Source organism: Trichechus manatus, unplaced genomic scaffold (genome assembly GCF_000243295.1).
Source record: "Trichechus manatus latirostris isolate Lorelei unplaced genomic scaffold, TriManLat1.0 scaffold00133, whole genome shotgun sequence".
Taxonomy (NCBI): Eukaryota; Metazoa; Chordata; class Mammalia; order Sirenia; family Trichechidae; genus Trichechus; species Trichechus manatus.
This window is the reverse complement of record NW_004444069.1, coordinates 2,164,623-2,191,370: the sequence shown is the minus strand read 5'-3', so window position 1 is coordinate 2,191,370 and position 26,748 is coordinate 2,164,623. Positions and strand designations below refer to the sequence as shown.

Genomic DNA, 26,748 nt, shown 5'->3' with positions numbered 1-26,748 from the left:
GATTTGGTTATACTGATGAAGTTGACAAGATTAGATAGTGTCTTAATGCAATCTCTTTTGAGATATAAAAGAGAGAAGCGAGCAGAGACACATAAGAACCTCATACCACCAAAAAAGCAGTGCTGGGAGCAGAGCGCATCCTTTGGACCTGAGGTTCCTGCGCAGAGAAGCTCCCAGACCAAAGGAAGACTGATGCATTACCAGGACCTTCCTCCAGAACCAACAGAGAGAGAAAGCTTCTCCTGGAGCTGATGCCCTGAATTTGGACTTGTAGCCTACTGGACTGTGAGAGAATAAATTTCTCTTTGTTAAAACCATCCACTTGTGGTATTTCTGTTGGAGTAGCACTATATGACTAAGACAGTCACCTATGGTGGACAGGTTTCAGCAGATCTTCCAGACTAAGACAGACTAGAAAGAAAGGCCTAGCAATCCATTTCTGAAAATTAGCCAGTGGAAGCCCTGTGGATCAGAACAGAACATTGTTCAGCTTGCTTTGGACATGTCATCAGGAGAGATCAGTCGCTGGAGGAAGACATCATGTTTGGTGAAGCAGAGGGCCAACGAAGGCAAGGAAGACCCTTGGTGAGATGCATTGGCACAGTTGCCACACAATGGACTCGAACATGCTGGCGATGGTGAGAATGACGTAGGGCCGGGCAGTGTTTCGGCTTGTTGTACGTAAGGTCGCCATGAGTCGGAATCGACTCGATGGCAGCTAACAACAGCAAGAAGATTGTCTTAATTAATCCTACTCTGCCCTTGGTCTTAGATTATAGAGATGCAGGTACATTCTAGAACCTGGACGGAAGAAGCTGGGCTGTCTCAGGAAGCTTTCGCTCAACTGGATTTTATAATAATCCTACGTAATTACCAAAGAGTGGGATATTAAAATAAGATGAAGTTACTATTATTTTCTTAATATAGCAGGCTGGCGCCCACGCTTCGTCAGTTGGGATTAAATATAGAAATGGGGGCATCTCAAATTGCCACCCACAGCGCAGTCAGCGGCACCCCGGGCTCTGAGCTGTTAACTGCCGCTTCGGGTTTGTAGAGACACGTGACTGGGACCTTGGGAAATAAAATTAAACAACTATTTTTAAGCCAGTCAACATGTTGTCAATACTTTAAAACAACAACAAAAAAAAACCTGTAAGCTGTTAAATGTTACTTTCAAAAATATCTTTGGTACCCAAAGTTTATCTATACATTAGTGGCCAAGAAAGGCTGGTTCCTCTCTTTCCCATGATTCCTAAAGCGAATGCAATATCCAAGGACGGCAGATCCTGCAATTTCGTTGTCATCTTTTAAATTGCGAATCTTGGGTAATAAGAACAGCACACAAAAGACTGTAATTTACCAAAGTTATTTTCCCCAAGTTGGCAGCACCTATTGTACCTAAATAGGGAGAAATTGATGAGGCTTTTCAGTGGAAACCTGGAAAGAGGCATTTTTTGGGAAAACTCAGATACTTGATATTTTTAATTAAAGGGTAAAAAGGTGAAGGGGGGACAGTGGCTTCCAGTGTCAAAAGGGGCTGCTGGCTTCCTCTGTCACGAGGAGGGGGCCAGCTAGGCACAGATAACAAGAAAGACAGGCCCAAGTCAGGCCGGGCTGTTTCTTGTTATCTCCTAAAATGTAGTTTTCTCAGTGGATACATGATGGTGCCTGTGGTCATAGACGTGGGTGGTGTCTTAGTCATCTAGTGCTGCTATAACAGAAATACCACAAGTGGATGGTTTTAACTAAGAGAAGTTTATTTTCTCACAGTCAAAGTAGGCTAAAAGTCCAAATTCAGGGCATCAGCTCCAGGGGGAGGTTTTTCTCTTTGTCGGCCTTCTTCTCTTCAGTGTTCCCCTGGACTAGGCGCTTCTCTGCGCAGGGACCCCAGTCCAAAGGATGCACTCTGCTCCTGGCACTGCTTTCTTGATGGTATGAGGTCCCTCACTCTCTGTTTGCTTCCCTTTCCTTTTATCTCTTAAGAGATAAAAGGTGGTACAGGCCACACCCCAGGGAGACTCCCTTTACATTGGATCAGGAATGTGACCTTAGTAAGGGTGTTACAATCCCACCCTAATCCTCTTTAACATAAAATTACAGTCACAAAATGGAGGCCAACCACACAATTCTGGGAATCATGGCCCAGCCAAATTGATACACACATTTTTTGGGGGACGTAATTCAATCCATGATAGGTGGTAACAATCTCTACAGACACCTCACCAACCAAAAACCAAACCCGTTGCCCTTGAGTCAATTCTGATTCATAGCAATCCTATAGGACAGAGTAGAACTGCCCCATAGGGTTTCAAAGGCAGAATGACACATCTTTCTCCCTCAGAGCTGCTAGTGAGTTCGAACCGCCAACCTTCCCGTTGGCAGCCGAGCACTTAACCACTGAGCCACCAGGGCTCCTTAGACGTGTCACAGTGGGATGAGATCATGTGGATTGTTAATTGCCTTGCTCCCACACAGGCCATTTGATCTCATGATTTTCCTTAGCAACAGACAACCAGCAGTCCTCGGACCCATCCAGTGATACTCCGGACCTTGCCAGGAATCTGGAGACAGCTTGCAATCAATTGCAATTATGTTTCTGGATTCTTATAAAATCAGAGTCCCTGAGTGGCACAAACGGTTAAGCTCGGCAGTTAGTTAACCAAAAGGTTGGCAATTCGAATACACCCAGAGGCACCTTGGAAGAAAGGCCTGGAAATCTGCTTCCAAAAAATCAGTCATTGAAAACCCTATGGAGCAGAGTTCTACTCTGCCACACATGGGGTCCGCCGTGAGTCGGGGTCAACTCAAAAGCAACTGGTTTGGTTTTATTTGTTTGTTTCTTATAAAATCAGTTCCCTTCCCTCTAAGTAGCCACAGGACCCCAAAGGGCCACAGTCATCTTTTGTTTTCCTGGAAGTCCACAGTAGCAACACTAAAAAGTGTCACTGTGAAAACCCAGCATCTCCGGGTGAAAGCAGCCTTACGCAAGTGGCTGATGAGGTCTACCTTCTTGGGCTGAGGTTTCTGCTTCCCGCTGGCTCGGAGCACACAGCTTCGGCCTAAACACTAGCCCTTACAAGCCCAAAAGCTTAATTTTTAAAAAATTTTTTAAAATCTTTAATTTTTTTTTTTTTTTCAGAAAGTTCTTCTGTCTTGTTGTTGTTAGTTGTCGTTGAGTCAGCTCCAACTCCTGGTGACCCAGTGTATCAGAGAACAAAACATTGCCCGGTCCTGTGCCATCTTCACAATCATCTATATACTTGAGTCTATTGTATTTTGAATGCCTTCCAGCCTAGGGGCTCATCTTCCAGCACTATATCGGACGATGTTGTGTTGTGATCCGTAGGATTTTCATTGGCTGGTTTTTGGAAGTAGCTTGCCAGGCCTTTCTTCCTAGTCTTTCTTACTCTGGAAACTGCTGAAACCTGTCCACCATGGGTGACCCTGCTAGTATTTGAAATACCAGTGGCATAGCTTCCAGCATCATAGCAAGATGCAAGCCACCACAGTACGACAAACTGACAAATGGATGATCCCTAAAATCTACCTTGCTGTAACTTCTCCCCACTGATCCTACTGTGTGTGGGATATAGAATAACTGAAGTGAGCAAAGATCCATCTACATGAGAGCCCCTCCCATATCCCAGGCCTTCTCCTGGCAACAGCCCTGTTCTCTCAAGACTCCCTTGTCTGGCACGGTGTTGGGATTCTTCACTATCCTGGTCACCCACTGCCCATATTTGTCACTGTTCCTGGTACCTGGGATAAAACCCTAGATTTGGGGTATGACTTGATGATATGTGTACACGGTGGGATTATGTTGCCATTAACTTAACCTACGAGTCTTGGCCTTTTCTATCATCCATATAATACTGTTCATATCAGGATTATGGGTTATCAAAATTCAGATTTTGATCAGTGGTATTCCCATCTCAGATTTTCCAGCGGGCTCTCAGGATTGGGAGGGAGCTGTCCTTTTACATTCCAAGGTTATTTAGAATATTGGTTTTGTTATCTGACATGTTATCTAGCTTACCTGGCTTTGAGTTTTTGTGGATTTGATAAGCATGCCTTCTCTGGCCTCACCTGTGACAAACTGATGACCCAAATTGTTGCCCAAACATAGAGTCCTACCACTTGCTGCTGGAGATGCTTCCCTGGGTGAGATGCTTCCCTGGGTTGGTTTGATCTGATAGTCAACAGTCATTCATCCCTGAGTATTTGTATGTCAGGTTAAGTGTTGGGTCAGGGACCTGGGGACAATAAGGCATGTCCCAACCCAGAGCAGACTTCCATGTCACACATGGTATAGTACGCTCCAGAGGGTGTGAGTGGAGCCACACGCGGGGCAGATGGGGGCATCATTTGGAGGAAACCACCCAGCTGCCAATGTCTGGTGTGCACTGACAGCTGTCTTCACTGGCACAAACTTGTTGTTGTTGGGTGCCGTCAAATTGATTCCGACTCATAGCGACACCATGTGACAGAGTAGAACTGCCACATAGGGTTTCTTAGGCTGAAATCTTTACAAAAGTAGATTGCCAGGTCTTTCTTCTGTGGGGCTGCTAGGTGGGTTCGAACCACCAGCCTTTCAGTTAGCCCCCAGGCACTTAGGGATCCTGGCACAAACTTAGAATCCTGCAATGTTTTGAGTAACCATGGAGTTCCTTGTGGAGTTTCTTTACTGGCTGGCCTGCATTTTGGATAAATGGGGCAAAACTGCAGCGTGAAGGAGCTGATTACAACTTCTTCCATTCTTAACAAGTTCTGCTTTTTAGAACCTACAAAGCATGGGTTAATTGTAGGTACTTTCTAAGGTGTAAACATTCATTCTGATGCAAACTCTTTCTTCCTTTCCAACCTCCTTCCCCTCCTCCCTCACCTCAACTAAGCCACCCAGAGTTGATGACAAAACCTGGTGGCACTGGCAGCTCTGGGTCCATGACCTTCACCCCACCCCCCACCCACATCCCCACTATTTTTACTGCCATCTCCCCACCCCACCATGGCCTTGAACTCTAGTTTCTCTGCTTCCATAGTCATATCTTGGTTAAGAATTCCACTAGGGAGTCTCGGTATGGTGGGACCTGGTTGCAGAGGCAGTCAGGTAGCCCTGTGCCCTGTGGTCAGGGTTCAATCCCCGTTCCACCACTTGCTGTGTGAGTGTGGACACGTTACTCTCTGTGACTCAGGTCCCTGGTTTACAGAATGCGGATAATAATGGACCTACTCAAAGGGTTGACATCCAGTGAGGATCTCATTTATTCATTCATTCAGTATTTGCTGAGAGCTGACAATGGATCAGGTCATGTTTTAGGTGCGTGGAAGGCAAACAGACAAAATCCCTGCCTTCGAGGAGCTGACCTTTTAGCATGAGGGACTCCATGTAAATGGCCTGACATCAGGACCCTCAGTAAATGCTAGCCATTAGTCTTAGTATGTTGTTCGTGGCTTCCAATGACTTCATTGCTTTTCCACACTCATGTTCACTTTAATTTGTCTCCTAGTGCCACACATCTGTGTCCCCTTCTTCATTTTCTCTTGGAAAATCCTACTTGGAGAGAATCCTGCCTGTCCCTCTCATTGGTTCTCAGAAGGACACTGATTGAACAGAATTGCTGGTGACACGTCTCTGTCTATAAAAGGAAGGCTACGCATAGTGCAAATTCTGTCATAAATTCCTAAAATGCAGCAGTTAAAAATGCCCTCAGCATCACAAAAAAAGACCAGACTTACTGGTCTGACAGAGACTGGAGAAACCCCGAGAAAATGGCCCCCAGGCACTTTTTAACTCAGTACTGAAATCACTCCTGAGGTTCACCCTTCAGCCAGAGATTAGACAGGCCCATAAAACAAACAATAATACATGTAGTTCATCCGTGTATACAAGATTAAATGGGCACACCAACCAGGGGCAAGGATGAGAAGGCGGGAGGGGACGGGAAAGCTGGATGAATGGAAATGGGGAACCCAAGGTTGAGAAGGGGAGAGTGTTGACATGTCCCAGGGTTGGCAACCAATGTCACAAAACAATGTATATTAATTGTTTAATGAGAAACTAATTTGCTCTGTAAACCTTCATCTAAACACAATTAAAAAAAAGCGGCGGGGGGGATGTCCTCAGCATCCCTGCCACCATTTCTGCTAGAATCCCACCTATCTGTTCATCATTCTTGCGGTCAGCTGTTCTTACTTACACACCAGTATTCTGGATTCTGAATCAACATTTTCTCCATGTAAATCATCATCATTACTGAAATTTTTCACAGCAAACGTAGCCTGTTTCAACACGACATCATAGATTAAATGAGATTTGTTGACTGACGAGGAGCTTTACCTATTGTATTTAGACTAAGTCTATGGGAAAATACCTTCTGAGTTGAAACTTCCCGATTGCACTGACTCCATTTGCAAGTTGGCCACCTAGGCAGCCATGTAACAACCCAGTATTTTATGAGGCAGATCAACATGGTCTACCAGCTATCGGTCACTCCCCTACTAAACGCCTTACACACACCTACACGCACACTTGGAGGCCACAGCCAAGTCAGAAGCTCATCTCGGTGTCTCAGCACCTACCTCTGTGTGGTCTGTGTTTGGCACCTGATGAAGGTGAGGCTGACTGCCCTCCTGAGCTCTCATTTGCCCCTCTGAGCAAGATACATGTGGTTCTCACGCAACATGTTCCCTAGTGTTCTCCTGAGATAGTTCACTTCTCATTTCTGTTCTTCCTCCAAACCTCAGCTCTCTCCCCAGAACCCCAGATTAAATTGGTGTTCAGTCTAGCAAGCGTTCACTGAGTCCTCGTGTCTGCTGCTGGCAGCTGCCATTCCTGAGCGGCCACAGCGCTCATCTTGTTAATCATCACAGTCACCCTGTCGCTGAGGGACATTTACCTGCCCAAGGTCACCCAGCCTGGTGGCGGAGGGGAGCTCAGGCCTAGCTTGGGGTGGGGTGCAAAAGGGGGTTCATGCCCAGCCAGGCAGTGAAGTGGGGGGCACAAGCCCAGCCCACCAGTGGCGGTGGTGGGCTCACACCCAGCCTGCCAGCGGTTGTGGGGACACAGACCCAGCCTGGCAGCAGTTGTGGGGGGAACTCACACCCAGGCTGGCAGTGAGGTGGGGGGGTACAGGCCCAGCCAGGCAGTGAGGTAGGGGGCTCACACCCACCCTGACAGTGAGGTAGGGGGCTCACACCCAGCCTGGCAGTGAGGTGATACAGGGCACACTCCAGGGAAACTCCCCTTACATCAGATCAGGGCTATGACCTGAGTAAGGGTATTGCATCCCACTCGAATCTTCAATTAAACCCTTTTGTCACTATTGATGTAACTGTATGCCAGCAAATTTTTATGCCTCTGGACCTCATAGGTAGTAGGTTATTCCCATTCTAATGCATTTAGTGTCAAGGTGAGTCCCTTTTGAAATGTGTGAAACTCAGCAGACCAGAGTTGGAGCCTCATTGTTATGTAGGTTGAGGATTCTATTAGGTGATGCTTCCTGGATGTGTTAATTTTGTAAACTTTTGCTTTTTTTCCCCTTTATTTCTGTGAGATAAGGCTGCAAGCATGATTATGGCTTTCCTATGTGATAGTTAGGGAGCCCTGATGGGTTTGGTTTGGTTTTTCTGTGTCATATTTGGAAAACCAGAGGTTCCCCATGTAACCTAACAGAAGGATGCTTACAATAAACTATCTATTTAGTTCTTATTGGAATATTGTCATACCACAGATCAGTGGCTCCACAGTGCCTCTTGCCTTACTGGTGGCTTGTATGACCAGATCATATATCTTAAAATCCATAACTCATATAAAAAAATCTGAATGAGTCTTTGAATCAGCAAGCCATGGTGAAAACACATAGCATCAGAAAAAAAATTTTTTTAACAAAAATTTAGTAATGAAGGGGTTAACATGACCTAATCCTGCCTTATTAACATAAAGCACAGCTCATTCCGAAACAGAACCATAAACCATAGGCATAAACCAAAAAAACCAAACCCCATGCCATGGAGTCAATTCCAACTCGTAGCGACCCTACAGGACAGAGTAGAACTGCCCCATAGGGTTTCCAAGGAGTGGCTGGGGATTCGAACTGCTGACCTTTTTGGTTAGCAGCCAAGCTCTTAACCACTGTGCAACAGGACTCTGAACCATAGTCTTAGAGGCTAGGAATCAGAGCACATCATAAAATGGAGGATAATCAGATCACAAAATGGAGGACAAACACACAACACTGGGAATCATGGCCTACCCAAGTTGACACATAATTTTTAGGGGGACACAATTCAATCCATGACAGGGTCTGAGAGAAAACTATTCCCTACTCCTCTGCTGGCTTACTGTAGCTCCCTGCTTTGCTTGACTTGCAGCTGCAGTATTACATGGTGTGCGCTCTCTGGCTCCCTGTGTCTGTGTCTCTTGACGTCTTTTGTTAGGGAACCACTCATATAGGATTAGGACCCACTAGTATGGGAAACCCTGGTGGCATAATGGTTAAGAGTTACAGCTGCTAACCAAAAGGTCAGCAGTTCGAATCCACCAGGTGCTCCTTGGAAGCCCTATGGGGCAGTTCTACTCTGTCCTATAGGGTCTCTATGAGTCGCAGTCGACTCAACGGCAACAGGCTTGGCTAGGACTCTACTATGACCTCATGTTAACCTAACTGATAACAACTTCAGTGGGGCCCTGGTGACTCAGTAGTTAAGAGCTTGGCTGCTAACCAAAAGGTCAGCAGTCCGAATCCACCAGCTGCTCCTTGGAAACCCTATGGGGCAGTTCTACTCTGTCCTAAAGGGTCGCTATGGGTTGGAATCAACTGGACAGGTTTCGTTGGTTTGGTTTTGGTTTACTCCAGTATGACCTAATGTTAACCTAACTGATAACATCTTCAAAGATCCTATTTCCAAACAAGGTCACATACATAAGTACAGGGGTTAGGACTTCAACATATCTCATTGAGGGATACAGTTCAATCCATAACACCTTCTTCCATGTCTAACATGCCATGTGCCCCTCTTCTGTGCAGGTGTCACCATGAAGCTCATGGATGAGGTGGCTGGGATCGTGGCTGCCCGCCACTGCAAGACCAACATTGTCACGGCCTCTGTGGATGCCATTAATTTCCACGACAAGATCAGAAAAGGTAACGGAACTCTTCTGACCAAAGACGAGGGAAGGGGTGGCCGTTTTGGCTGCTCGGGGTCCCTTGTACCAGCTGGCTTTATTTTTCCACCCAGCATCCCCTGGGCTCTGGTGTCTGTTTGTCAACACGTAGCATCACCTGGACCCTGCTGTCTGTCTGTTTGTCTCGAGAAACAGGCAGCTAGGGTGTTGTGCTTTGTCCTTGCTGGTGCGTCTGTGAAACTTCGCTGATTTGATTTCTCCATCTGGTAAAATCCTCAAATATGATTGGGGCCTTTGTCCTATTAAAGACCAGCATATACGCATCCTCCTAAAACGTCCCACAAAGGAGGCCCTATGAAGGTTCTGTGCACCCATGACCATTTCTACTAGATCTCAAGGCAGGCACATTTTGTCTACGCGGAGGAATCCATAATCCATGATTTAAGTCACGGCAGGATTCACTACAGAGAGCCCCTGGGGCCCCCTCCTCAGTCAGCCCTGCCTGCCTCACTCAGGGCAGCATTAGCAGGTAGAAGCCTCTAGAAATGGGGCTTGCAGTCTCTAGGGCACATTTGTGATTCGGAAGGCAGGGCCATTGTGGCACGTGCGGGCTCATCTCACAGTGGTGCGCATCTGAAGATCGTGACCTGTGGTGACTCTGTGTTGCCTTGTCTGAGGTGAGGTGGGGGTGGGGGACATTAGCATTGAGAGAACCTGGCATTGATTCTGAGAAGTCTGACCATTGAAGCCGGATCACTGAAAGATGCTGTCATGTCAACAAGTCCCTTGCTGTGGGAGGTGATGAAAGAAATGTAAGCTCGACCCTCCTGGCTGTGCTGTTTCCACCAGGAGCCCATGTAGAGGGAGCCTCGTCCGGGCCTCACAAGGTACCATCTGAGTGGGGTCAATGTGGGGTCGAGATCCACAGATGCTTTATCCAGACCTTCCAGGACGCTAGCCAGGCTGGGGCACCTTCTTCTAAAGCTGCTCCTTAGAACCTACATGGTGACTGAGCCCAAGTGTTGGGGACAGAAGTGTCCTGACATTGAGATGTGGGGTGCCTCCCTTCTGAGAGCAACTTAGATTTGGCCACTTGGATTTGGCACGTTTGTAAGGTAAGGAAAAGGACTGCCTGTGGCGATGCCCTTCAGCTTTGTGGAATCTCTCCTTCATCGTTGGTAGATGTTTGCCACAGACGTAGACTACACGGCCCTGTAGAATTTGCCCAAAGCAAACAGGCCTTGTCTGGCTTTAGCTCCCCCTCCGTGGGTCTCAACTGCTGATGTGAGTGCATACTGAGCATGGCGGTGGCGTTCCCTTCTGTTCTGGAAGGAAAGAATCTTGTACCATAATTCCATGCCTCTTTTTCTGCAATTTATGCCTGATAGTTTACTGTAACTAGGGCTACACTGTTAAACACAGATTCCAAATCCACCAGGGAAAACACACTTACATTCCACATAACTGCCTTTTTGGGCCCTGAGTGCCCTTTGAGAGCCACTAAGGAAAGAAATGCCCTTTCCTAGATGTGTAGCCGATTGCCTCCAGGTTAGCTCAGTCAGCAGGTGTGCTCCTCACGTCAATAAGGAAGCCATCAGAATAGAAAACCTCTCCAGACTCTGCACCTCAATTACTTAGACAACTGGATTTCATCTGTAAGGGAAAGTTCAAGGACATGTTACAGTTGATTCCCAGTCATTAGGAATTATTTTAATTTTGAAGGGAAAAATGCAAACTCTAGTCAGAGGAGGGGACTTTTTCTACAGATTAATTTAGCAACCTGGAAGACGACTGGGGGCAACTTGTATGAGGAACTGCTTTTGACAAAGACTTTTTGTTTCTAAAAGGTTTGGGAGAAAAAAGTTACTGCTGAGTTGATTCCGACTCATGGCGACCCCGTAGGTGTCATAGTAGAACTGTGCTCCTGCTTCATAGGGTTTTCAATGGTTGATTTTTTGGAAGTAGATTGCCAGGCCTTTCTTCCAAGACACCTCTGGGTGAACTCAAACCTCCAACTTTTCGGTTAGCAGCTGAGTGCTTAACCGTTTGCTCTACCCAGAGACTCCCTCTAAAAGGTTACTTTTACCTAAAACACAGATGAAAGGTCGTCATTTTCAGAAGTCATAATTCGTAGCAGAGAACATTCCACTTGTGAATTGCTTTCCTTGAGGCATTGAGGGGCAGGGGCAGGCTGGGTGGGCTTCCCGGTTGCCACTGTTGCAAAGAGCTAGGATAATGTTGAGCTACGTTGAGAGGCTGGCCAGGGTGGCGTTCCTGTGCACCAACTCCTGGGGGGGCCGTCACACCTGAGCCCTGGGTCTTTGCATTCCCAGCCTGGGGACCCCCTGGGAAAACATCAGCTTCTTACCAGGAGCAGAAAGTGTTTCTATTTTTTCAGGCGACATGTTGTTTTGTATATAAAGGGATTTGGGCCAAACTAAAATAACCGTGATGGAGTCTGACCTTTTTCTGTGAACATGTCATCCAGGGCCTTAGACACTGTCACACCTTGCTTGTTGTTTTCCAGCGGAATGTCACCGTGCTCTATTGAAGAGAATCCCTTCCATGGGGTTGGACCTTGGGGCCCCGCTCCGTCTATGTCACACACAGGCCGTGCTGTGTTCAGAAACAGGATTGTCAGATTTTGCCTTTGATTCCACAGGGCTAGGGCAGAGGCCTCTTCGGGCATAGCTGCTTTAGGCCAGAACTTTTCCGTCCGTCCTCGAGGCTGAGGGGTAGGGATGAGGAGGACCCAAAGGCTCTGGCATCTTGATGATGTGCACTTGATGTATGCCTGCAGCATCGCGGGGGTCGGGGTGGACGTCCTCAGTTGTTCTGTCCTGATTTCCGGGTGCGACTCTGCTGAGACCTCCTTAGACCTGCTGGACTCCCCCCCTTGTGCTTGTGGCGGCCTCGGAGCGGCTGCTGGCCTCCAGCGTAACGCCTTTCGCACCACCTATGATTTAGCGCTAACGTGAAGGTGTGCTGAAAGGTCTGACCCCTCGGCCACCCCAGTGGTGGTGAGCTCCAGCTGCGGCGCAGCACAGCCAAGCCAGGGCACTGCAGTGGGGCCGGAGCCTGGCTTCAGGGCTGTGGTGCCCAGTTGGCTCTCCCCAGGTGTGTGTGCTGTAGTGGTGTTGGGAACTGTAAAGCTTGCCGACTCGCCTTAGGGCTTGATTCCTGCAGACACCAGCTCATTCTCACCTTAGTGAAATCATGAAGCTGGTGAGGCTTTCCTTCTGGGCCCCCAAGCTGCCTCTTTCCACAACCTGTCCCCGCTCCAGCCCAGGGACGAGGGTGCGGGAGGGGGTGGCCACATTGTCTTACCTGCTGCTCCAGTGAGGTGCATGTCCGAAAGTTATCTGTGGAGAATGAGTGCTGCGGAGGGAGGGCTCAGTGCACCCCAACTTAAAAAACAACCTGTAGTTTGCATGTGTGGGAGATGCCTCACAAATTGCTGCTGAAGTGACTGTCGTCTTTGATTGCCCCTGGCTCCAGCCAGGTGGCAGGTTTGCTATTTACAAACCTCCATCACTGCCAGCCTGGATGGACCACAGAGGGCCATCTGTCTCACCTCCCCACCTCCCCATTCCACCCCCCACCCCCATTCCAGTGCCACCACCGCATTCACGTCCTGGAAACATCTGGGATCTTGTAGTTTTTTGCTCACAGAAGTTGATGGGTGCGCAGGACATGCCAGCTTCAGCCCAAGCCCCTCACCCGGCGCTCAGAGTCCTCTCTGACAGGCTCTCACCTGTTTCGATCCCCTCATCCCCCCTCACCCCATACGCCAGGTGTGTGGCTGAGCACATGTGGGACCTGTGTCAGGTGTGTGCTGAGCTAAACTCAAGTCAAGCAGTTGAGACCAAGGAAGGTGCACTTCATCTGTGAGCCTGGATGGCATCCGACCTCAGGGTCACTGACCCTGTGACCCATGTCCCTGTCCTCAGGGGGCATCGCAAAATGGGAAATGACGCTGGTGACCACCTGCCTCGCGGGACTTTGTGCCTCACACTCCTGGAGTGTGGTGAAGACCTCAAGGACGGTGTGTGGAATCAGGTTAACGGTCACACGACTTGATGGGAAAGTTGGCATCGTCTAAAACAAGCATTTGTTGCCACTTAAAAATGAGAACTTAAATCTTGCTGACCACTTGCTCCATTTCATATTTTGTTTTTTCATTGAAAGGTTAAGGTGCCAAAGCAACTGTTAAAAAACGTTAAAGGGAAGGAAATAGTTACCCTTAATAGAACAGTTTTGGAAGCTTTGGTAGGAAAACCTAAAGCTAGTTTTCTTGTGGAGAAGAGTGTACCCAGACTAGGACTGGTTACAATGGAGGATGAGGAAAAATTCTAGAAAAGGCTTTGAGATGGGTTATGTAAGAAATACCAAAGTTAGCTCACTGTTTCCATGCTTTTCTTGAGAAAGTTCACTGCCACGGTTCTTTGTGGCCCTTAAATGCTGAGCCGTCCTTAAACTGAAACATTTGGCAAGCTCTCGAGCATGGTAGACAGCTATTTTTTATTATTCTGTTTTCTTTTCAAAATCCCTGGCATCCAGCTGAAATCTGGCTGCTGCTGCCCCAGGAGAGATGCCCATCTGCCCGGGAGTCAGACTGGGCACCACCAGCACTCATGTGTCTCCTCTCTACGCGGGCTCCACAGTTATTGAAAAAAAAAAAAAAACAGCTCAGCTACAATTCACAACTCAGTTCACTGCAGACGCTCGATGTATTTAACCACGTTGTTATTGTTAGCTGCCGCCAAGTCAGCCCCCGACTTATGGCAACCCCGGACCATTGTGCTCCATAGGGTTTTCACTGGCTGATTTTCAGAAATAGATCACCAGGCCTTTCATCCGTATTTAACTATAACTAATATTTATTAGAAGGAGCCTTGGTGGTATAACGGTTAAGCACTTGGCTACTAACCAAAAGGTTGGTAGTCAAATCCACCCAGCAACTCCTCGGGAGAAAGATCTGGTGACCTGCTTCCATGAAGACTACAGCCTAGGAAACCCTATGGGGCAGTTCTACTCTGTCACATGGGGTCACTATGAGTCAGAATTGACTCGACGAACCCAACAACAGAACACCTCTCATAGAGTTACATTTGAAACTTCCAACTTCCTGAAGCAGCTCAGAAACACTGTTAAAGGGCTCTCGGAATTAGTGGAGTCAAGCCCCAAGTAGGGTGTGGCCTGGTCTGTGTCTCTGTGTAAGGCTCACTCATTAGCCTGCACAGAGGGCCCTTTTTCTGGATAAATTCAGAGGCAGGCAGCAGTCGGAGGTCCCTTCCCACCCCTTTTCCGCCCTCATGCCTTCCCTCCAACAGCATCATGCTGTAAAAGGACAGTGTCAGTACTCCTCTAACTTCACAGGGAGGGGAGATGAGAATCACCCAAAGCTGATTTCTGTGAGGTGGAGTTCAGACTCTACTCTCCAACTGTCTTAGGCTGGGTTCTCTAGAGAAGTGAAACCCATATAGCATATAAATATGTAGAGAGAGATTTATAGCAAGGAAACGGCTCATGGGATTATAGAGACTGGAATGTCCCAAGTCCATGGATGAAGATAGAGGCTTCTCCTGATGCACATAGCCACAAGGGCTGGCAAATCCAAGATCAACAGGTCGGAGAGCAGGGCTCTTTCTCACAGGCTGTGAAGATTGATGAATCCCAAGATTGTCAGGTAAGCTGCTAGCTCAAGTCCCAAGAACAGAGGACAGACAAACAGGAGCTAACTGCAGGATCCAGTGTAGGCAAAAGCCAGAATGTCTGCTTATATTTGGATGCAGGCCACACAGCCAAGGAAGCTCCTTTTCAACTGATTGGCTACTAACAGCAGATCCCATCATGGGAGTGATCACATATAAACACTGAGAATCATGGCCCAGCCAAGCTGACACACAATCTTAACTATCACACCAACCTTTTCTACCAATTCTGACACCAGCTGTCCCTCCCACAGCATTCTCTACTTCTCTGCTGGGTTTAATAATTCATTGCAGTGGCCACACAGAAATAACAGACCTTACTCACAATATTGGGGTTTATTAGGGAAGTAACGGAGTACAATTCAGGATCAGGATCAACTCAGAAGTAATAGGAACAACTCAGGATACTGTTTTTCAATCAGGACAGCTTCTTCTTGGTCACACCCACAAGTAGGCCTCTGTCCTACTCAGGCAAGTGTTACAGCTCTTTAGCTCCCAGTAAGTGCCCAGGCCCCCAACTCTGCCAGGAAGCCTCCTGCCCGAAGGTGCTTATCTCTCTCATTCTGTGGGTTGGTGAACCCACTGCAGCCATCTGCTAGCCCTGTGCCGCTGCTGTCTTGTGCTGCCACCACTTCCAGCCTTATAGTTCTCTAGTGTTACAGTTGTCTCCTGGGTCTAGGAGGTTCTCAGCACAGGGACCCTAGATCCAAAGGACACACTGCACTCCTGGCTTTTCTTGATGGTGGTGAGGTCCCCCCTCAACCTGAAGGATTAGCTCTTTTTAAGCCTACCTGTATGGCAAAAGTAGCCCTTTGGTGGGCCACAGGCACCTTATTTGCATAGTCCCACCCAGTCATTTTGTGGCAGTTACAAGACCATGGTCAGAAAGGCCATATAAAAAGAGAAACCCATAGCCCTGCCCACGCTTTCTAAGTTAAGTCAGCTTTGCCTGTAGAGCCGCAAGAGTCCCCTGGTGCTGCCCAATACCAGCCGCTAGCCACATGTGGCAATATGGTCACTAGCCACCTGTGGCTATTTAAGTTTAAATTAAGTTAAATAAAATTAAAAATTCAGTTCCTTGGTCACACTAGCCACACTTCAAGTGTTCAATGGCCACCTGTGGACAGTGCAGATCTAGAGCATCTATGTCATCGTAGAAGATCTGTTGGGCAGCGCTGGTCTCTAGAACATCAACCTTGAGAATTCAGTCCCTACACATCTCTCTCATTGGCCATGGCTGGCCCCTATGCCCTGTGCTGGGGTTCCCAATGCTCTGGGACACCTAAATTCTTCCCTGCTGGTCCACTACCGTGGTGTGCTAGCTCTTGCATCAGCCCCAGCGCTGGGACTCCAACATGTGTGAGGGCCCAAACTGGCATCTAGAATTGAGAGCAAAACCTTCCTAAGAAGCAACTTCTGCTCGTCAAAGTCCTTCGAGAGCCTCTGCTCACTGTCTGCAGGGGGATACCTCTCAGATCTCTGTGGCCAAACTGGAATTTGCTGAGCAGGGCAGCTTTTGAGCTTGGTGGTGCTGATGAGCTCTGGTCTTCTCCAGAATTCACAAGAGGAATTTGATTTTAACTCCAGCTCCCAAATTCAGATGGAAATCACATAGTTGGAGCCACCAAATAGGAGACTGATAAAACCCAGAAAATGTAATTCAAACACGTCCCTTCGTTTTTGGTTGGATACCCTTTTGACAGACAAAGTCACAGCAGGTGTTGGCATCCCGGACCCTTGATGGAACAAGTTGGATGATTTCCATGCACTTCCACGGGGTGTCCTTTGGTCAGAAAGCCACCAGGTAGCCCTCTGTCAACGGCTGTGTGACTGCCAGCACCCCGGCCAGCGTCGCTCTAGAGTTCATTTCTTTTCACTGGGAACTTCAGATGAATTTCCTGATTCTTATTGCTTGAAACATGAAAATCTTACATAGGAGAGAATAGAAATTTTTTTAGAATAGTCATTCTCTGAGCTTCATAAAGTATTATGTTTCTGATTTTTATAGCCACTTGTGCTTTAATGTCAGTAACAACATGATGCCCAGGAAAACAATGAGCTACCTTGAAATAGTCTAGTTTAGCTTTCACCTAGGTACTTGTATGAGTTTCCTCTGGCTGCTGTAACAAATTACCAAAAGCTTAGTGGCTTTGCACCAACACAAGTTTATTATCTTAGAGTTCCATAGGTCAGAAGTCTGACATGGCTCTCCCTGGGCTAAAATCAAGGTGTTGGCAAGGCTGTGCTCCTTTTCTGAAGACTCTAGGGGAGAATCCATTCCTTGCCTTTTACAGATTCTAGAGGTCACCGCATTCCTTGGCTCTAGGCTCCTTCCTCCGTCTTCAAAGCCAGCAGCGCCACATCTCTCTGACTCTTCTTCCATAGTCGAGTCTTCCTCTGCCTCCCTCTTCCACTTTTAAGGACTTTGTAATGACATTGGCCCCACCCGGACAGTCCAGGATCATCTCCCCAACCTCAAGGTCTTTAACTTAGTCACACTGCAAAGTCCTTTTTGCCATGTAAGGTCACACGTTCACAGGTTCCAGGGACTAGGGTGACACAAAGAGGGGAGATGAGAATCACCCAAAGCACCAAGGCATGGTGTTTTCAATCATCTCATGTGCATGCGAAAGCTGGACAGTGAAAAAGGAAGACTGAAGAAGAATTACTGCCTTTGAATTATAGTGGTGGCCAAGAATATTGAATATACCATGGACTTCCAGGAGAACAAACAAATCTGTCTTGGAAGTACAGCCAGAATGTTCCTTAGAAGCGAGGATGGCAAGACTTCATCTTGCTTGCTTTGGATACATTATCAGGAAGGATCAGTCCCTGGAGAAGGACATCATGTTTGGTAAAGTAGAGGGTCAGCAGAAAAGAGGAAGACTTTCAACGAGATGTATTGACACAGAGATTGCAACAGTGGGCTCAATCATAGCAACAATTGTGAGGATGGCCTAGGACTGGACAGTGTTTCGTTCTGTTATATATAAGGTCGCTATAAGTCAGAGCCAACTCAGCTTGACGGCACTTAACAACAACAGGGTCTAGGACACGTTCTGCCAACAGTGGTGGTTAATTAACCCACCTGACAGAGAGAGGCAGATGGGGCTCCACTCATCTGTCAGCTCTGCTTCCCACCCCGTGTCTTCCCCAAAATCTCCATGGGCAGAATGCTGGCAGGGACCCCAGGAGGGTGGGGAGGGGCTCCTTAGGCCTCGGTGTTTGAGGGCAGCATGAGGGTTTGCTCTGTCCCAGCTTCCCCCACTGTGGACAGCAGGCGCCTCTGAGGTGAGAGTCTGAGTTTGGGGAGAATTAGCAGAAAGAGTAGAGAGGCCGGAAGCCTTCTGGCTTATCCCAGCCTTGTGTCTAGTGGTCTGCACCGAAACTTGAGTCTGGAGGCTATCTTGTGCATGAGGGCCCTCTGGGACCCCAAGAGCACAGCCGGGCAGCCCCCACCTGTTGGGACCAGGCTCATCAGTAGAGATGCTAAGTTTAAGACCCAGCTCGAGGCCTTCCCCAGGAAGGTCAACGGTAGAATCTTGTACCAGATCCAGCCTGGTACAACTGTGAATACCCTGGGTCCCAGGGAGAAAGCGTGAGGGTGTTTTGAAGGTTTTGTTACCCTGAGTTCTTCGTGAACTGAAAAGCTTAAAGCTCCATTACCAGTGCAATAGCCCATTTTATTCGTTAAGTAGCTTTGTGCCTGGTATAAATGTGTCTGCTGCAGAAAAAGGAAAATGTAGAGAGTGATTTGTTTTAAATGTCACTTCTTATTACGTTATTGGTGTAATGCTTTTTACCCCTGCCAGTGTCCCAACCTGCACCTCCCCCAAGAGGCTGTCAGAGCTCTCCGCCGCATACTCTCCCCTTGGGTTTGAGGTGGCTTTTCCCTGGAGGGACTCTTAGTCAGAGAGGCACTCAGACCCCACCCAGAACCTACTGTCTTGGATTTATGTCCATGTGACACAGTTAATGCGAGGAAGTGACATTGACATGGCAGCAGAGCAAGGGTGGAACCACATGGGTGAATGGTGTCTCCTTAAAAAATACAGAGGGAGTTACCCCAACAACGCCAGTGAGGCCTGCAGAGCCGTCGATGAGGAGTCATTCTGAGCTGTCGTCTCGGAACCCCCTCCACCCACTGTGTTCTCTGAAGCTTGGTGCCTCCTGACCCTGATGCTGCATCCAGCCCTGGGCCGAGTGCTTCGCATACACAGCCTCGCTGCTCCAGCAATGTCCTGGAGACAGTGACCCCCGTGCCCATTTGCAGGCAGCCACAGCTAACACCCATGCACACCCTAGATGCCAGTTTGTGTAGTATCCACCCAGAGGTGGAGAGGGGTCTTGGGGTGCTCACCTCCGAGGACTTTGCTGGCTGTCCAGAATGCACAAGCCACATTGCTGAGGCTGCAGCTCCTGTCAGTATGTAGCCGGGTCCCCATCCAGCACAAGTCATGGAACACATCCCCCTGAGCCCCGGTGGGGCCACATGCAGTTGAAGACACATCCATTCCCTCACTGGCTCAGCATGGCGTTGGGGGTCTGCTTGGGGCAGTCGTGGGCCAGAGCAGGCTTGTCCTGCTCCCAGGGTGTCTGGGCTGGGCAGAAACCACAGCAGAGGGCCGGCTGGGGAGGGTGCGATGCACATGGAGCCGAGTGCTCTGAAGGCGAGGAACCCCATTCTGGAAAGAATGGTGAAGAAACCTCCCTGGCACCTCCCCTGGGGGGACGCTGGAGATGAGACCCTCGGGGCACAGAGGGTGCAGCAGGACAGGCCAGGGGTGGGAGGGGCACTTCAGGGACAGAAGGGAGGCTGTGGGGCTGGGAGCTTCTGGTGGACCAGGCTAGGAAGAGGCCTGTAGAGGCTGAGGCGTGTATCCCCATAAACTGAGACCCATCCCTGGTAATCCAGCCACCCTTACACCTAGATAATGAACAGGCTGCTCCTTCTTGGGTCCTGAGGAGGCGGTGGTGGTACAGTGGCTGATGAGACTGGCAGAGATGGCGGTGAAGGGTTTGGGATGAGCTTTCCTCTCACCTTGGAGCTGACAGGTACTGGCTAAGGCTGGAGCTACCCGGAAAGGCCAGAGCAGGGCCCTCAAGGTGAGAGACCTGCTCTGAGGGGCTGTGCTGCGTGTCCCTCCTGGACACCTGGACAGAGCCAAACACACAAACGCAACTGGGATGGGTTTGCTACCTGGGGACTCTGGGTCTGCGTTGGAGGGGGCGCCTCCTGAGGGGGTCTGGGAGAGAGGACGCCCTCAGCAGGGGCCCACGTGCACTCTCAGCCACTTAGAACCTTTGGACACGTGTTCTCTCCTGATACCTAATGATGGTCTTTTCAACCACCCAAACCTCACCTGCTTCCATTTCTCTCGTTACGCTTTCAGCTGATCAGTAACCCAGTTAACCAATATGTCCTTTGCAGTATGTCACTGCAGCATGCTCTCCAGGATTAAAACAGAGGCTTGTTTAGAATAATGCTGTTGCTCTCCCTGAAAGGTGAAAAAGTTCAGGTTCTGGTTGTAATTGAAACTGCTCCCTGCTGTGATGAAGTCTTGATTGAACTCTCTGCCAGTGGTCACCCTCCAAGCCAGCCCTCTTCTTTTTGTTGTTTTGTCTGATGCTCAAAGAATCAGCCAACTTAACTGTGTGAAGCCATTTTCGATTAAAGTTAGAAGTTTATTCAGATTTTTAGCACAGAAATTAAACTGTAATCAGCTGTGATTGTTACCTAGGTGGAGAAGGAATATTTCCGTGGGAGATAACCAGTAAACCAGTTGCTGTGAGCCGACTCCAACTCATGGTGACCCCAAGTGTGTCAGAGTAGAACTGTGCTCCATAGAGTTTTCAATGGCTGATTTTTTGGAAGTAGATCTCCAGGCCTTTCTTCTGAGGCACCTCTGGGTTGTCAAACCTCAAACTTTTCAATGAGCAGCTGAGTGCTTTAACCATTTGCACCACTCAGAGGCTCCTGGAGACAATAAAGGGCATATTTTCCTATCATTCTCCAAAGAAATGGCCCATGTTCAGAGACCCCTGGAATTTGCACTCACTGGAACAGGCATCTTGGCCCTTTGGAAAGTCTTTGCTATTTCCTCTTGTGGGAAGGGCTTGTGTCTGCTTCTTGGTTTGTGGCCCCCTGAGTCTTATATATGGTCATCGGTGAGAGGGGTGTCAGCTGGGCCTTTGGGGTTGGGCCAGAGTGGGAAGGAGGCTGAGATGCCATGGAGACCCTCCCATGACCCTTGTTAGCTGGGAGGCGGGGCCTCATGGCCCGCCCTTTTCCCAGGCTGTAGTGTTTGGTGACGTGGCTAGATGCTTGGACATGACTCTCATGTCCCTTGCAGCTCACATAGAGCCATTTGCCGCTGACCACACAGCTCCTTCCTTCCCACCCAGAAATGGCCATACGCAGCATGAAGCTCCCCCTGTAAGTATGAGGTTGAATGTGATATGGAACATTCCGGAACTTTATAACATGGAATAACCACTCTGATCTTTGGCTTGTCCGCACACTCACCCCTACCCCTAACATTCATGGCGCTACCCTCCACTTGCCTCTTTCTGGGTCTCTGCACATGTCTTGTCTGGACGGAGCTGAGTACCGGGATCGCCAGGGGGTTATGTCAAAAGGTCCTCTCAGTCAGCACCGCCTTCGGGAGCAGCCAGACTCGGGGAGAGAGTTTCTTGAGCTCCACGTTGTTACTGGGAGGTGGCAGCAGCAGTCCTTCATCTGCAAACCCCCATGGGTGGGTGCTGCTTCTAGTCAACAACAGCATCATCTGTAATCATAATGACTATGTGCTGAGTGCTCCTCCCCACTCCTGCCAGACACCCAGCTTAGCATATTTCATTGAATCCCTGAAGTTACCCTGAGAGATAGGTTCTCTTGTCCTCGGTTACAGGTGGAAAAGCTGAGCTCAGTGAGACTGAGGGATTATGTCAGAGAAGGGGGTCTAGGGCCAGGTGGTGGGAGGGAGCCCACAAATGCGTGGGTGGGCTGGGGTGGAAGAGAAGCTCGAGGTCAAGCAGCTACGGTCAGGATGGACATTCATGACCCAAAGGCATGTGTGCAGAGCGTTGGGGTTAGGGACAGCATTAAGGACATCATCATGATCATCAGCGAAAACCGTGCTGGTACGGGGAAGTGGTAAGCATCTTGGAACACTCTGACCATATTGGTCAAGGGGGTCTCCCAGGGAAAGGGCCCTGAGTGAGACTTGGGAGGGCAACTGTCAAGCAGCCCAGAGAAGGGGAGCTCTGATCCATGGGCAAGACTACCAGGGAGATGACCTCAAGGTCAACAGGAATGAAATCCTGACAGGACAGTCCTGTCTGATCCACCTGGAAGGAAAGTGGAGGAGGGGCTGCCGCTGTGGCTCCCAGGGTCTTTGTAGGTGGAAGTGCAGACAGGGCTGGAGGTGGACGAATGACCACAGACAACATAACGGCCTGGCTTGCAGCTGTCACGCCAGCATCAGGGGTGTCGATGCCGCAGAAGCTGGGAGGCAAGCCAAAGAAGGAGGAAGAAGCTTCTTTAGTGATGTTCAGGGCAACGTGGTGGCTGCCCTCAGCTCTTGGTGGTGCAGCTTGTACTTCCAGAAGGCACAGTAAGGCCAAAGGGTGGACAGTGCAGACCGCAGCTTTGGCCTTAACCTCAGCGAGGACAGAGCCATGTCACACCTAGAGCTACTCAAAAGCAGATTGGGGGCTTGGCCCATGGCGGGCAGGGGTGACTCTGGAAGCATTCAAGCAGATGCTGCCACTCCTGGGGTGGCGGGGGCAGGTAGGAGGACCCCTGCTGGGGTGGGAGGCTAGATGTGATGGCTACCAGGGTCCCTTCCAACTCTCGATGGAGATGATAAAAACCAACACCTGCTCGCTAGAAAGATAAAAGTTTGTAGGCTACTAATGAAGCATTCTAATATTTTACCATCTCAATTTCCTGGTAGTTATTAAAATTATCTGCTGCCTAACCAAGCATCTTTCTTTGTACTTAACAACACTGACTTCCTGGCCCAGCCCCCACCCCACCCACCCCCTCAGGGGTCCTGTTGTTGAGCGTGGTGCCTCTGTGACCTTCGCTGTCCCCCATGCTCTGCAGGGTGTGTCATCACCATTTGCGGGCGCATGACCTTCACGAGCAACAAGTCGATGGAGATTGAGGTCCTGGTGGATGCCGACCCCGTGGTGGACAACTCCCAGCAGCAGCGGTACCGGGCTGCCAGTGCCTTCTTCACCTTCGTGTCCCTGAGCCAGGAGGGCAAGCCGCTGCCCGTGCCCCAGCTGGTGGTGAGTGTCAGCTCCAGCTGGTGTCCTCGGGAATGTTCTGGGGGGTGGGGAGGCCTGGGCTGGCATGCTCCAGAGAGAAATCAAACTCATGGAGCCCTGTTCAGTGCTGCTCTGCCTGGATGGTCAGAGCTGGGCCTAGCCTGGCTTGATCTCCCTTGGCTGGTGGCCTGGGCTGCAGTGTGGGTCAGAGGGGAAGCCTCATAAGCTGCAGAGAGGCCTTGCATGCTCCCCCTCCTGTGGGTTTGGGGGTTGGGGCTGTAGGATCAGGCCGGCTGGACAAGAGAGACGCTTCCTGGGAGATCGAGGTCATGCTCTTGGGGGTGGGTGGACTGTGCCTTGGGGAGGGCCTGGACAGTGGCGGCTCTCTGGTGGGTGAGGGCTGGAGTGAGGTGAGGACCACAGCCCCGGTCTGTGGCCTCCATTCCCTGTCGGGGCCTGGTGGGGAACCAGAAGAGTGGCCTCTCTTGGCCTTGGCCTCCCTCCTGTATGGACACGACCCTGGGGGCTGGGGGTCCAGGCTTCTTGGCCCTTTCTGCCTCAGGCAGCCAGGCTTGGCTCTGCCTGGGTGCAGAGAGCATGCCGGAGCAGGCAAGTGGGATGGTGTGCCTGTCCGCATGTTCTCACAAACAGGTGGCTGGTGCTCGAGTCCACGTTCTCTGAGCTGCTCCCGGCAGTTTGGAGCTGGTGGGTCTCAGACCAGGTGTGGCTTGGACCCCAGAGGGGTCACGGACACCCAGTCCAAACACCAGCTTTGATGCCTCTGTCGCAGGAATGGGGGTGCATGGCTCCCGTTTCCTCGTGCTGGCCAACACCCAGGGACTCTACAACCTGAGGTATAAAATCAGCTGTTTCAGAAGCTGCTATTCTCGGTGGCTTTGACGAGCGTCTCACCACCACCTTCTCTCACCAGCCTGGGTGTGGAGGACTCGAGGAAGCTCGGGAGGGGTGGTCTATCTAGCATTTTGTTAATTCGATAAATTGTTGGCATTGACAAACATGTAATGATTTCCCCTCCCCACTCCTACCCCTTCTCAGTTCATGGCACCACCTTCCCCCAGTTTAGAAAGGCCACAGTCCCAGGACACTTCCTTGGCTCCTTTCCCACCCCCTCATCCCCACCCCACCCCTACCTGGTCCTGGTGTTGCTGCCTTCAGATGCTCTGACTTGGACCCACTTCCCTGCTTCTCCCCGGCCCAGGTCCCTGATCACACCTGGGCGGCCACCGTAGCCACCTCCCTGGTGCCACCCTTGCTCCCTTCCCACACTGCATTCACACGGATCCCCTGGCTACCTCAAGCCCTCTGGGCCTTCTCGTGCCTCAGCCTACTGTCCAGCAACCCCCACCTTCCTTCAGGGTCTGCATCCTCATCCCACTCAGGGCTCATGTCACCTCAGAAGAGCCATTCCTGGCCACCTGTCCAACATGCCTTACATCTGCCCTTCACCTGATGTTTGTTTGCTGGTGGTGCAGGACCAGAAGCTCCACAAGGGCAGGACTATGTTAGCCATAATGGGGTGCCAGGCCCTGGGGCAGTCCTGGCCCCATGGGAGTGCTCACTGTGAATTGCATTGGTCCTTGTTGTGTGCCTGCCTGCCCTTAAGGAGCATGAAGGCAGATGAGAGTAGGGGGTGATGTGAGATATGGGAGGAGGATGCTGGTGGGAGACCATTGGGCAGAAGAATGGCTCTAGGACTCTGAGGGCCAGGCGTGGGCTGGGGCCTGTGTGCTGAGCAGTGGGCACCCGTCAAATGTCTGACCCTATCAGTGCTCTGGTCGGGAGAAGGACTGAGAAATCAGGGTGTGGGGCCACCGAAGCTGAGAGGGTCTGACCCCCAGGGAGGGCCATGGCACAGAATGGAGGGGTTGAGAGACCCTGGAGCTATGATCCCCACGACCCGGCAGTTGCTTCGAGCCCCAGCAAAGAGGCTTCTGGCTGGGGATGGGTTGGGGAAGATGTGGAAGGGGGATACTCGTTGTGTGTTGGATAAAGAATGAATGACTGAATGGAGACCAAAGTCCATCCCAGGTTTTCCTGAGGCTGGTGATGGCTTTATAATAAGCTTCCCAAAGTCCCTAGCAATGGCAATCCCATAACGATCCCGTAGGAGTGTCCCAGAGTCCGGCCAGCTGACCCTCTGCCTGCTTCTCTGCCAGCCTCACACCAGCCCTGGGGGCTGCGAGTTTCCCCCTCACACTGTGAGGAACTGCCCCAGCAAGGCCGAGTAACGTGTGGAAGGCTACACAGCCGGTCCCAGGGAGCAGCCAGGGCTTGCTGGGAGTGGAAAAGAAGGGTGCCTCTCTAGCTGAGGCTCGTCCTGAGTTCTCCTTGACCAGAACCCGTGTCTTTCTGGAGAACAGCCCTGGGGGACCAGGGAGGAGGCCAGAGCCCCTGGCTGGAGTCAGAGGCTGCCTGTCCCTCCGAAGTGTGAGCAGCCAGCAGGGTGTGGCCAGGCCATCCCTGTGCCCCGATGGCCCGTGGTTCCCAGGCACTTCTGTGGCGGGTGCCCTGCCAGGCTGAGCCCCACTTCAGAAATCCCTTGCTCGGGTTCACTGCATCCCCACTACATCTGCTCCCCATGCAGACCCTGCCGCGTGGCCGCTCAGCCTCCTGGAGAATAGTGTATACTGAAAACCTTGGCAATAAACATACTGCATTTAAAACCTCAGTTCCTCCCAAGGGCCAGAATGAGGCTCCACTTAACTTCTTCCTGTGGCTGAGGATGGCCACCTGGCTGGTAGTCCTAGCTGCCCACAGCCCTCTTGACCTCCATAGCCTAGAGGCCTCTCCATGAGGCCTCCTCGGAGCCTGCGCACCACCCCTTCCCTTTCACGAAAGAGCAGCCTCTCCTACCAGGGCCCCTGATTCAGTGTGTAGTATAGCGTCCAGGCCCTACTGAGGGCCATGGTGGCCCCCAAAAGTGGTAGAAAGAGCCTCTGCTGCCTACAGGGTCCTTTCCTGGCCTCCCTCCACCCCCAGCCTGTGGCTTTCCTCCCTCCACTCTCCCCATCCATGTGGTTGGGTTCCTACTCTTTGCTGGGTAGGTCCCATCCTTGGGCCCTTGTGGCTCAGGCAGGTCAGGAACTCCCTGGACAGTGTGACCTCTGCTGTGCTGTGGGCCACTCAGTGGGCAGGGCTGTGATGTCTTCACAGAGGAGGTGATGGAGAATCTGGCCTTGAGGGTAGGAGGGTTTGACCAGGCTGAAAGGGAGGAGAGAGAGGGACGGGGTGGGAGCCCTCCCAAGGAGAGTGTAACCTTGCATCATGTGTGGCTCCTGGTGCAGCCCAGTGACCAGGTTGTGGCCCAAGTCCTTCCCTTCCTGGCTGTGGGGCGGGGCTCCCTGCCAGGGGAGAATATCCCGGCCTTCATCCTCGGCCTGCCTCAGGGCTGCCTCAGCCCCTCCTCTGCCTCCGGATGTCTCCAGCCCCCTCTCTGCCTCCGGATGTCTCCAGCCCCCAGCCTCCCACTGCAAATGCGGCAGGCCTTCACCCCTCGGCCTGTCTTCCTGAGTCCCTGCTCCGGCCACCTCCCTGTCCGGACCTTGCTCCAGGCCAGTCCTCCCTCCCTCAGGCTCACACCCTCTCCTTTGTCATGAACCTGCTCCCCTCTCA

General features: G+C 50.6%; 1 protein-coding gene across 1 annotated transcript in view; it reads left to right on the top strand.

The window, feature by feature from the left end:
* Positions 1 to 26,748, top strand: part of ACOT7 (acyl-CoA thioesterase 7) — an 89,399-nt gene that overhangs the window by 43,666 nt on the left and 18,985 nt on the right. Inside the window, exons 6-7 of the mRNA XM_023739370.1 lie at positions 9,027 to 9,143; positions 22,949 to 23,136. Coding sequence (XP_023595138.1) covers positions 9,027 to 9,143; positions 22,949 to 23,136 — 305 coding nt within the window. The remainder of the gene's footprint in view (positions 1 to 9,026; positions 9,144 to 22,948; positions 23,137 to 26,748) is intronic.